The 12,540-nt window shown below is 48.1% G+C and overlaps 1 protein-coding gene across 2 annotated transcripts in view; it reads left to right on the forward strand.

Annotated features, from left to right (window-relative positions):
• Positions 1-12,540, forward strand: part of DNHD1 (dynein heavy chain domain 1) — a 77,062-nt gene that overhangs the window by 41,504 nt on the left and 23,018 nt on the right. The window contains exons 2-11 of one of the 2 annotated variants that reach the window (XM_070490924.1): positions 1,218-1,345; positions 1,455-1,653; positions 2,039-2,133; positions 2,661-2,868; positions 4,255-4,380; positions 4,702-4,799; positions 4,916-7,805; positions 8,016-8,193; positions 8,363-8,555; positions 8,795-9,083. In XM_070490924.1, coding sequence (XP_070347025.1) covers positions 1,218-1,345; positions 1,455-1,653; positions 2,039-2,133; positions 2,661-2,868; positions 4,255-4,380; positions 4,702-4,799; positions 4,916-7,805; positions 8,016-8,193; positions 8,363-8,555; positions 8,795-9,083 — 4,404 coding nt within the window. The remainder of the gene's footprint in view (positions 1-1,217; positions 1,346-1,454; positions 1,654-2,038; positions 2,134-2,660; positions 2,869-4,254; positions 4,381-4,701; positions 4,800-4,915; positions 7,806-8,015; positions 8,194-8,362; positions 8,556-8,794; positions 9,084-12,540) is intronic. The other variant, XM_070490923.1, reaches the window with a different exon arrangement.

Genomic DNA, 12,540 nt, shown 5'->3' on the forward strand with positions numbered 1-12,540 from the left:
AGAGGTCTCTAGCTGGATCTTTTGAGTTCAGACAAAGGAAGATTGAAAGAGTTCGTATTTCACTGTCATTTTTTTTTGTCAGATCAGAGCTCTGATAGTCTAGTGATTGTCAGTCTTTTAATATTCTGAGCTCTCCATGATGGATGACACTTAGACACGTGAGATGCATGATTCCCAGCATTTGGGTGTAACTTCATCCCTTTATCTCACTCCAGAAAATATACTAGAATTCAGGTGAATGAGAATTACAATTTTGTTGCAATATCCTTCAATCTGGTCTGATGTCTTTTAAGTAAATTGAAAGCCTCAGTATTATAAATTATTATTAATTGCAAATTACTTTTGACACATATCTCACAACTGAATATAAATTGTTGGTTAAGAACTAATGCAGTAGCTTGTGAGTTGAAAGGAGGGAATGATGATCAGAGGCAAACATGACAGGGGGCGTCACCATTTGCCCCTGATGGTCCTCCCTGTGGGCTCGATCTTTTTCCGTGTGCATCTCACTGAACTCATCTGTGCAACATGTATTCGCTGAGTGCCTACTGTGCACCAGGCTTGAGGTGTATCAGTGGACAAAACAAAACCCCTGCCCTCATGGACCCAACATCTTAGTTGGGAGAGAAAGACAACAAATAGTAAACATAAAATATAACCAAATTATGGAGTATGTAAAAGAATGAAGTGGTATAGAAAAAAAAAAAACAGGGCAGGGTAGGAGGGATCAGGAATACCAGGGAAGGTAGATAGTAGTTTTTAATAGGGTAGGCTGCATAGGCCCACATAGGAATGTGATGTTTGAGTAAGGACTTGAATTTGGTGAGGGAGTGAGCCATGTGGTTCTCTGAGGAAAGTGTTCCAGAAAGAATGAACCAGTCAAAGGCCCTTAGCAGGAAGGGGCATGCCTAATATGTCTGAGCAACAGTGAAGAGTCTGGTGTGGCCGGAGTGTATGGAGTGAAATGGAGGCTAACAGAAGAGGAGCCCTGCCCTTTCACTGCCATCACATTTTCCCAGATTTTCTTTCCTTGGAATAACTGTCCCTTGGATTGTCCCCACTCCATTGTTGTACTGAACAATTTTGGACTCCCCCAACTCTGACACTCTCAGGAACCCCTCTTCTGTCATTATGGGCTCCTGACAGACCATTCCCATCATGTTCCTCCTCCCATGCTGCCACACATAGCCCCAGCCTCAGCCAGCCCTGTCCCACAGGGGATGAGAGTCCTTTGTCCTTGCCAACCTGTGGGACCCGTCCTATCGTGCATCAGCAGCGCATCTGGCACCTGTACCGAGTCATCTCTGAAAACATCAGCGAATGGAAGTGCATGGCTTTTGCCAAGGTGCTGACACCCTTCCTTGCAGCTCCTGCCTGGGAGTGGAGCGTCTGTGGGGGGTAGGGGGGAGTGATGGGAAGGGTCTCCAGCTGACAAAGAATACTTCTCCCTACAGTTCAGCCTGGCTATGGCCCAGGAGAAGACAGATGGCTGGCTGACAGAGGCGGCCCGGATGAGTGCAACCCTGGGGCTGCACAGCCCGGTTCTGCAGCGCTGCATGCGCATGCTGGAGGAGTTTCGCAGTTACCTGCCATTGCTTACCAAGCTGGGCAGCCTCCAGCTGCAGAACCTCAACTTCCAAGGCTTCCTTCGAGGTATGTTTGGGTAGACTCAGAAGGAGGGGAAGGAGGGACATAGGCGTTAGAATATGGCAACAGCTCAGTTCCCCACTGCTCCTGTTCAAAATACCTTTCTTCCCTGGGTTGCTCCCTGCCCTCCCCCATGTACCATAACTGCCTTTCCCCCACAGACACAAACATTTCTAGCCTCTCACTACCACATGGGTCCTCTCTGCTGACCTGGGCTGGGCTCTGCACTGTGTTCTGGACTTTAGGTTCTGGGCTCTCAGCTCTGTGTTGTGCTTTGAGGTCTGCTGTGTGGGAGCTGGGCTGGGCTCTGGGTCCAGGTCTGGCCTCTGAGATAGGGGCTGGACTCTGTCATATACCAGGTGTTGCTCTGACTTGTCCCCTCTACCTCCAGCCTTAGGGCTCGGCAGTCTCTACAGCATAGAACTCCTAACACTGGGTCAGCTGCTCAATTGTCCTCTACTGGAGTTTGCAGATCGAATCAATCAGGTGGGGTCTACTGGAGGGAGGGAAGTGGTCAGGCCTAGGACCTGTTTGCTGAGCTCTAGTAGAGCCAGTTAAGGCCCAGCATCCCCTTGAGACAAGAGGGTAGTAGATATTGGCTTGTGGGTGGGTGGTTGAGAACGCTGGCCTGCCTGGAGGGTATGGGGGTCTGATGGGTGGTTCCAGACTTTCTGTGACTGAGAGTTTGCACCCCCCTAGTGGAAGGAAGTGGGTGGCTTCCCTGAAGTTGTGGGCACACAGGATGATAGATGTCCCCCAACACTTACCCTGTCCCCAAAGCATCAGCTGATTGATAGACTGTCCGCTCAGCTAGAGCCTTGAAAAAGAGTGGGTTTCAAGGCAGCAATCCTAGGTCAAAGTGTGCTGCCAAATGGCCTGTCTTTGAAGCCCGATGGTCGCACTCTTCATCCCTGAGATATCCATTCACCTGAGCCCTGGCTCTTGAGTCCCAGCTCCAAGGCTATCCCCTAAGCCATTACTAGGTCCTGGGTCCTAAGACCTGGCTGTTTCAGATCTGGCAGTGTGAAAACGAACGAATTCATGCCCAAGAGACCCTACAGCGGCTGCAGCGGGTCTGGGAATTGCGCCAGCTGCGACTGCTCAACTTCATCCTGCGTGTGCCTTATGAGCCCCCAGCCTTGGAGCGCTCCAAGAAGCAAATGTTGCACAGCACCCAATGGGAGGTGGTGGACAAGGATAGTGGCACCTTCATCCTTTCAGGTGAGACCCAGATGTTGTGGCTCAAAGCCTCCTGTGGGGGGCCATATTCATCCACCATATCCACCAAGCCCTGCTGGATATGGCTTCTCCAACCAGGGTCCCATTCTTACTGTACAGCCTGAGACATCAGTCTATTCTGAGATAGTGTCTTCCATGTAGTTTCTGTACAGTCTAAATCTTGTGAGCTCCCCACACCCTCCCTCCCACCCAATGCTTGGCCTCTTCAGCATAGGTCCTTCCCTTTCTGGGTGTGCTAAGAAATTCCTCATGGTCACATCTCTCCACCTTTCAGTGCTCTGTCCTCTAGATTGCACCCTGCTGTCTGACCTTTTGCCCCACTCATTCATTCTTTTTTTCTTCCCTCAACAAACTCATCTGCCTCCTCTGAACCAAACACAGGAGACCCTGAGATTTACAAACAGGAGTCCTGTCACTCGGGAGCTCCCAGTCTAATAGAACTGAGATAGGTAAATGATGGAGCACTTGTTCAGGGCAGTGGAATCTCAGAAAGATGACCAGCTTCAAAGGACTAGGAGAGTCAGAGAAATCTTCCTTTCCTGTAGATAGAGACCTCATACTGATTTCTGAAGGAGCAGGAGTTTGCCATACGTGCAAGGGAGAAGAGCATGCTAGGCAGAGGGAACAGCATATGTACATGTGCCCAACATGGTATAGCTAGGGAATTGCCAGTAGAGGAGAAATTCTCTCACCCAACACAATTGAAACCCAACTGGGAAATTAAAAACTTTAGTTAAATAGGGAAATCATAAAATAGGATGCATACATGGCTTAAAATTTTTGTTTTAGCATAAAACATATAAATGTAAATTTATTTACTAACCTTTTAACCTAAGGACAAGAGCTTTTGTCCTTTGATTTGCAGTTAACTGGTAGAAGTTCCCCATTGCCTTTCTTGCATTAATTCATTGTTTACAGTTTCCACTTTGAGTTTCTATAAAGTTGAGTAGTGACATGAAGACACCTGTGAAGTTACCTGAGTCCAGAACTTTTCTATATTTTTATTATAATTTCCCGATTTTTAAAAATTGACCTAGTTTAATATCATGTTTTTATCAACTCACCTTTATTAAAGCCTTCTAATGTTTCTGTAGAATCAGCAACTCTTTCCCAACCCATATTTCATTGGTTAACAAAATATTAGATTAAATTCTGTAATTAAAATTATAACTCACATAAACGGGTTTGCAAACACACTGGTTCTTGGTGAGAATACAGTTCAACTAGTGGAAGAAAAAATATTTGGGTCTTCCAGAGAATAGCTTGAGATCTGTGAGTTTCAGTGTATTTTGGGTATTGGTCACCCCTGTCCTTGACCCATCTGACTGCCAGCTGAGCTCAGTTCAGGTGGAACCCACTCTTCCTTAGATTGCAGCAGCCTGCAGGATTCTATTCAGGAAAGTCTTCAGGTGTTGTTCAAGATCTTGGCCACCCAAAAGTCAGGAGACTTATACAAAATAGCTTTGGAGTGGATGACCATTATGCATGGCCTGGGTGAGTACACGCCTCTTGCTGGACTGATGGGTGGGACCTGACGTGGGATGGCCCAGAGGGATGGTGTGAGAGGTGGAGATTGGGTGGGGAGGATCGGAAGGACACAATGAGGACCTCCTTCAGGGCTGCTTCTTGGGGTAACATGACCAGGTCTTTATTTATAGTGAAAATTTTCTCCCCTCCAAGCAAGGTCCCTGAGTCCTGCTGAGCAGAGTATTTTGGGGTGGGGCCCCTGAGAGGTCAGAAGCAGGCTGGACCCCCTTGCAGAAGCTAGAACCCTAGTCTCCCTCCAGTGTTTCTTTCCTCTGGCTGCTCACACAGGTGCCCTGCTGGAAGTGTGGGTGACTTTCCAGCAGAAGTGGATTTTTCTGAGTAAAGTTGTACATGAGATGAAGATCCAGTTTCCTAGTTCGGACCTGGTAGGAAAGGAGGGTGAGGCAGGGTAGACAAGGGCTACTGAAGAACGGGGCTCAGGGTGGGAGGGGGAGCTGCCTCTTCACATCTGCGTTCACTTTTCCCCTCTCCCTCACCACAGAACTTCCGCTTCAAGGCCATCGATGATCAGTATCGGACCCTGATGCAGATCTCTGTAGCTGATCCCCTGGTTCTGTCACTTATAGTGCCCAGTGCCAAGCGGAGCCCTCATTTCCAAGGCCAGCAGCTGCAACAGCTGCTGCAGAAAGGCTCAGTAGAGTTGGAGGGCATGATTATGGCTCTGGAGAGCGTGCTCTATGGGGTACGTGCTCACTTCCCCCGCCTCTTCTTTCTCAGTGACAGTGAGCTGGTGGCCCTGCTGGCTGCCCCACTGGAGTCATATGAGGCCCAGCTATGGGTACGACGCTGCTTTCCTCATGTGCATGCTGTGAGCTTCAAGTCCAGCCCAACTGGTAAAAACATGGTGGATGACCGGGAGTCAAGCCCAAGCACACAGACTCAGGTGGAGGGACTTTCAGTGCTAGGGGCAGGTGGGGAGGAGGTGAAGCTACAGGGGTCCCTTCCTCTGCATCCAGATCTCCCCAAGTGGCTAGCCTCTCTGGAGAAGTGTCTGCGTTTGGCACTAGTACACATGCTGCAGGACTGTGTGGCTGCCCGTCTTGCTCTGGGCCCATCCCTAGACAAGGCCTTCACGCAGCTGCCTCAGCAAAGCCAGTTGTCCCTGCAACCATATGTCCACCACTGGCTGGATTTAGTCCAGGCCTTCCCATGGCAGTGTGTGCTGGTGGCAGAGGAGGTGGTATGGCGAGCCAAGATGGAGGAGGCTCTGCTTGAGGAGAGGACCCTAGCCATGGTCAACATGCAGGTGCGCAAGCTTGAGGTACTGGTGCATTTTGTACGGGCCCAAAGGGCCTACCAGGGTGGGCAGCCCCTGCCCTCTGTCCGCCAGACCAGCCTGCTCAGTGCCCTGCTGGTCATGGCAGTGACTCACCGGGATATTGCACAGCTGCTTCAGAAGCACCAGGTCAGTGATCTGATGGACTTTCACTGGGCCCGCCAACTCAAGTACCACCTGGGTTCACCTCACACCCCACGCCAGAGTCCCCTGCAGAGTCTCAAGACTAGTGCATCTACTGAGACTTCTCTGTCACCAGCTGCATGCTGGATAGATGTGCTGGGCCGGTCCTTTCTGTATAATTATGAGTACTTGGGTCCCAGACTGGGGTCTCTACCCAGCCTGCTGCCTGAGCGGCCAGCCCTGGTGCTGTTATTGGCCTTGGAGGAGGTGGCCTGTGGGACCCTACTGGGCCCTGATGGTGTGGGCAAGGCAGCAATGGTGCAGAGCCTGGCACAGGCCCTGGGGCGCCAGCTGGTGGTGATGCCCTGCTTGCCCCACATAGAGGCCCAAAGCTTGAGTAACTACCTAAATGGTGCCCTGCAGGGTGGTGCCTGGCTGCTGTTGCAGGCAGCCCAGCACCTGCCCGTTGGCTTGCTCTCTGCCCTGGGCCAGCGCCTGGCCGAACTCCACCACCTCTATGCCCCACTGTATCAGGAGGCTTCCCGAAACACCAGCACTGTTGACCCCACCCACTTCCAGCTCCTTGGCAGTGGCTTCTTTGAGAAACATCACGTGTCCATGCGCCTTGGCTATGGCTGTCTCCTGACACTGCGTGCCCTGAGCCCTGCTGTGCCTGCTAACCTGCACCTGCTACTGCGGCCTGTGGCATTGACACTGCCTGACTTGCAGCAAGTAGCAGAGCTGACCCTACTGGGTGCTGGGATGCGGGATGCCTCCCACATGGCTACCCGCCTATCCAAATTCTTCTCCCTAGAGCGTGAGCTTGTGCCTGGGCCCCTGCCCTGCCGCTTGCCAGTGCTCAAACAGGTACTAGAAGACATGATACAGGCTCTAAATGTGACCAAGGAGGAACCCAAGTCTCAGAAGCCGCACAGCCTAGCTGCCATTGAGGAGGCCTCCCTAGTGCGTGCCCTGCTACACTCACCACTATTCAGCATCCTCAATGGGGTGCACCTGCATAACCTCCGAGAACTGCTCTGTGGGCTGTTCCCTAGTGCCACCCAGGTGCTGGCAGAGCCTATGACCCACAGGCTGAGGAAGCCACTGCTGGTGGAAGAATTGCGGCAGGCAGGCCTGCATCCCAGCCCTGATATTTTGGGGTCCCTCGAGCAGCTGAGCCAGGCCCTGGGCCGGGCCTCGGGCATTTTGCTCCTGGGCCCTGCAGGCAGTGGCAAGACCACTTGCTGGCAGAGCTTATTTAAGATCCAGAATCGGCTGGCAGTCATGGAGGATGCCTCAACCCAGGGCTGCCAGCATGTGGAAATTACTCACCTGTATCCCAGTGTCCTCAGCCCCCAGGAGTTCCTGGGATGGCTAGAGGGCTCCTACTGGCACCACGGCATCTTCCCCAGACTGCTTCGTGCAGCCTCTCAGAGTAAGACTGTGGGCCCAAAGGGGCAGGCACAGGAATCGGTGGGGATCCAGCACTGGATAATATGTGATGGGGCCTCCAGTGCTGCTTGGCTGGACTCTATCACTTGCCTCCTAGGTGAACCCCCCCAGCTTAGCCTCCCCAATGGTCAGCAGATAAAACGACCCCCTGATACTTTTCTCTTGATGGAGGTGGGAGATGCAACAGGGATGTCCCCCACAGTGGTGGGCCGTTGTGCCCTAGTCTGGTGTGGTGGGGAGCAGACTTGGCAGGGTATGCTTAGTGTCCTGATGGCAGCCCTGCCCCATGAGTACCGCCTGCGGCTCCAGACAGTCATTGAGCTCAACCGCTTAGCTGAAGTGCTGGTGCCTGCAACGTTCCGATTCCTCATCAGCCAGGGTGCCAGCTCTTTGCTGCAGGTACATGGGCAGCAGGCTGTTTGCCCAGGTGTGGCTGAAGTCACCAGCCTGGCCCGCATTTTGCGTTGTCTGCTTGACCCCCACCTGCATATAGATGAGGAGGAGACGGCACATATCCCAGGTGAAGGGAAGGGAAAGGGAAGGGCTGGTTTGAAAGAGATGGGGCTTTGAGGGTAGCTGGGATATAGCTGGAGCCGGGGGCGTGGGTTCTTGGGTGGACTTGGGCCTGGGGACTGAAAGTGAGAAGTAATAGAGCCAACCTCCACTCTCCTCCTCTACCCCCTGATTTTTCCTACTGGGTTTCCTGTTTTGGCCTTGGTGACCTTTGCAGAGGACCTCAGCTCTAATGATCCTGTGGCCCAAAGCTTGAAATCCTCAAAAAGCAGCTCTCTGAACCGGTCCCAGGTTGACAGCGATGATGTGCCTATTAAGCACAGGGAACACCTGCTGGCTATCAGCAGCTTTCTTTTTGCCTTGATCTGGGGCTTTGGAGCCCACCTTCCTTCCAGGTATCTATAGAGGTGGAGTGTGGGGGATGCAGAGGGCTGGTATGGACTGGCCCATGGGAGTCAAAACTCATGTGACATCACTGTCAGGGGAGGGTGAAGTTTGTGATGGTGTCACAAATGGAACTGTTATAGCTGTCTGACACTTTTGCGTGTGTGTCTATCTGAGCAGGCTCTGGCCCCTCTTTGATGTCTTCATAAGGGATTCTATTAGTTGCCTCCCTAACTACCCTGAGCCATCGCCCTCAGCTTTGGTGTTTGATCTACATGTATGCCCTGAAGATGGGACACTGGTCCCTTTCACTGGCCAATACCTGGGCAGCCGTGTCAAGGGAATTCCAGGCACCTTCCACCCTTCTCCCCAGGTGAGAGGACAGTAGGGCCGTAGCTGGGGTTGGGGCTCAAGGAGACATCCTGGAGGAGTCCATGTTCTAGGCTCAGCTGAGGCCTACCTGCTCCCATTCTTTGATATGTTTTCACAGTCACAAGAATACAGGAAGTGTTCTGCAAGTACAGCTTTCAGACAAGACCCCTAGACCTTACTTTCAGCTAGATTACCGTCCTAACTGGAGCTGCCACAGTAAGCCCTGCTCCTGTCCTGCAGACTGAACGGCTCTTATATGTGGTGGACCTGCTTTTGTCAGAGGGACACCCAGTGCTGCTGGCTGGAGAAGCAGCAACGGGGAAGTCAGCCTTTGTGGAGGTGCTAGTGGAGCCACATCATCCTTACACATACAGCCCCATCCACCCTGCCTTCAGTACCACCCACCTTCGCCTTCTACTAAGCCGAGGGGTCCAGGGCCAAGCACAAGCCAGTCTGTGGCCTGGGCGGCACGTGGATTCTAAAGGCTCCCTCCTCTTCCTGCTGGAGGATTTGCACCTGGCTGCTTCTGGTGAGGAGCTGGGGGGAGGGAAGAAAGGAGTCACTGTCATCTCTTGAGACTGTAAAATCCCCATCAATGTTCATTGACTCTCAAATAGACACCTATAGACCAAATTCAGTGTTCTATTCTTAATATCTTCTCATTCTGCAAATGCTCCATGAACAGTCTTACCCCTCTCATGGCCTCAGCCACCGTCTCTATGCTTTGACTGCTCAATCTTTATCTCCAACCCAGGCTTTTCTTCTAAGCACCAGACCTGTTTCTCCAACCATCTACTGTATATCTCCACCTTGTTGTCACGTTGGCACCTCAGATGCAACCCTGAACTCATCTCCTTCTCCCCCCTCCCCCAAACCTGCTACTATGTTTCCTGTTAGTAACTGGTACCACCATCCATCCAGTCACTTAAGCCAGAAATCTTATTGATATCTCCTCTCTCACCAATGTCCAGTCACTATGCCTTCTAAAGATCTCTCAAATCTTTCCACGTGTTTTCATTTCATTTTCCCTGGTTCAGACGTCTAGTCATTACCTGGAACTTTGGCAAATGCTTTTGCAAGGTTCTTCGTGATGATGTTTTCTTCTCTAGCCTCTTACACTGTGTGCTCTAACTGGATTCACCTATGTACAATTTATTGAGTAGTACAATTATTAGTACAATTTATTGAGCACTGTGTGCTGCATGCTTTATCTGTGTCATATTTAGTGTTCATAGCATCCTAGTAACATGGAGATTTGTTATGATTATTTTAAAGATGAAGAAACTGAGAGATTTTTAACTTGCCCAAGACACTCTAGCCAGTAAGAACCAAGATTAAAATTCGAGTCTGTTTGCCCCAAAACCTGTAATTTTTTCTAACTATGTTATTTGACCTTCTCAGTGAATTTGCGCAAATAATCAGGATGTCAGTGGGTAATAGGAAGAGTAAATTCTGATCTTTGAATGCCAACCAAGAAGAGATTTCAACAGGAAGGCTGAAAACATTGCAAGCAATGTTGTAGAGTGACATACATTATAGCTGGCAGTGTAAAAGGTGTCATTGAGGGACAGTCACCAAAACATCCAGTATAAAATAAAAAATTAATAGACATAACAAAACAAAAAACTGTGACCCCTATCAAGAGAAAATAGTCAACAAAAACTGACCCTGAGGTGGTCTGTAAGTTAAATTTAGCAGACAAATTTACAGCAGCTATAATAAAAGTATTCAAGTACTTAAAGGGAAATATGATCTTAATGAGTGAATATATAGGTAATCTCAGCAAATAAATGGAAACTACTAAAAATAACTCAAGGTGGGGCTGGCCCCATGGCCGAGTGGTTAAGTTCGTGTGCTCCGCTTCAGTGGCCTGGGGTTTTGCCAGTTTGAGTCCTGGATCCAGACATGGCACCGCTCATCAAGCCATGGTGAGGCAGCATCCCACATGCCACAATTAGAAGGACCAACAGCTAAAACTACACAACTGTGTACCGAGGCTTTGGGGAGAAAAAGGAAACATAAAATCTTTAAAAATAAATAAACAATAGAAATACCTAAAGGGAAATTTTAGAACTGGAAAATATGATAACTGAAATGAAAAATTCACTGGATGGCTTAATAGAAGACTGGAGATGGCAAAAGAAAGAGTCAATGAAACCTGAAGCAAGAAAAATATTGACTATGAATAGTGGTTCCGTCTAACACACATATAATTGGAGTTCTAGAAGGAAAGGAGAGTGAGAACAGGGCAAAAAAATCTTTGAGGAAATAATGACTAAAAGTTCTTGGAAAATACTGACTTTCAGAGATAGAAAGCTCAGTTATTACCAAGTAAAACATTAAAAAGAAAACCACGCCTAAACACATCATAGTCAAACTTGCTGAAAATCAAAGAAAGGAAAACTTTGAAATGGTCAGAGAAAAAAATGACGCATTATGTACAGATGAACAACATTAAGAATGATGGTTAACTTCTCATCAGAAACAACAGAGTCAAGGGGATAGTGGAACAACATCTTTAACGTACTAAAAGGCAAAAAAAGAACCCAAACCTGTCATCTTCAAATTCTTCATCCAGTGAAGATTACCCTTTATAAATGAGGAGGAAACAAAGGTATTTCAGATACTTGAAAGCTGAGAGAATTCACTGCTGCTGGAATTGCATTACAATAACTGCTAAAAGATGCTCTTCAGAAGGGAAATAATATGGAAACTCAGATCTACAGAAAAGAATGAAGAGCTTCAGAAATGGTAAATATGTGGGTACATATGAATATCTTTTTCATCTCTTAATTACCTTAAAAGATAGCTGATAGTTTAAAACAAAAATAATAACCTTGTTAGATGGAGTTGGTAATATAGGTAGAAGTAAAAAAAATTGGAACAGTAGTAAAAGGATAGAATGGGCAGCAGTGGGTAAAAGGAATTTTACTGTTGTAAGGTTCTTATGTTTGTGAAATGTGAAACAGGAAGTTGAGAAAGGTCAGGTGTGAAGTGTGAAGTGATAAAATATTACTTCTCAGTATTGATAAGTTAAGGAGGGATATTGTTAGCCCTAGGAAAATCACTGAACAGAGTATAGCTAAAAAGCCAATAAAGGAAATGCAATGGGATTAAAATATTTAGGTCATGCAAAAGGAAGTGGGAAATGAGCAACAGAGGAATAAAAAGAAGAGACAAATAGAAAACAAATAACAATATGATGGACTTTAAACCAACCATATCAATAATTACATTAAATGTAAATGGACTAAGTACTCCAAGTAGAAGGCCAACATTGTCAGACCAAGTGAAAAAGTAAGATCAAGCTATATGCTATCTAAAAGATGTGCTTTAAAATAAAACACAGATAGATGAAAAGTTTTAAAAAAGCAAAATATTTACCATACAAACAATATGCATAAGAAAGTTGGTGTAGCTATATTAATACCAAAGCCCTTCAAGACAAAGGTATTAGCAGAGCTAGAGAACTGAACATTTCATAATTAAAAGATTCAATTAATCAGAAAGACATAAAAGTCCTAAATGTGTATGCACCTGAAACAGAGCTTCAAAATTTGTAATGAAAAAGTGGATAGACACAAGGAAGAAATGGCAAGTCCAAGATTTAAAACGCCTCTCAGTAACTGATAGAACAAGGAGAGAGAAAACAAGCCTAGAGATCTGAATAACACTATCAACTATATTGACGTTTACAGAACATCATACCCACAACTACAAAATGCACTTTATTTCAAGTGTACATAGAACACTCACCAAGATAGACCATAGACTGGGTTATGAATCAAGTGTCACAAATTTCAAAGGATTAAAATTACAGAATACTGGGGCTGGCCCCATGGCCGAGTGGTTAAGTTCGCGCGCTCCGCTGCAGGCAGCCCAGGGTTTTGTTGGTTCGAATCCTGGGTGCAGACATGGCACCGCTCATCAAACCACGCTGAGGCGGCGTCCCACATGCCACAACTAGAAGGACCCACAATGAAGAA

The sequence above is a fragment of the Equus asinus genome, chromosome 20, assembly GCF_041296235.1.
Source record: "Equus asinus isolate D_3611 breed Donkey chromosome 20, EquAss-T2T_v2, whole genome shotgun sequence".
NCBI classification, from domain to species: domain Eukaryota; kingdom Metazoa; phylum Chordata; class Mammalia; order Perissodactyla; family Equidae; genus Equus; species Equus asinus.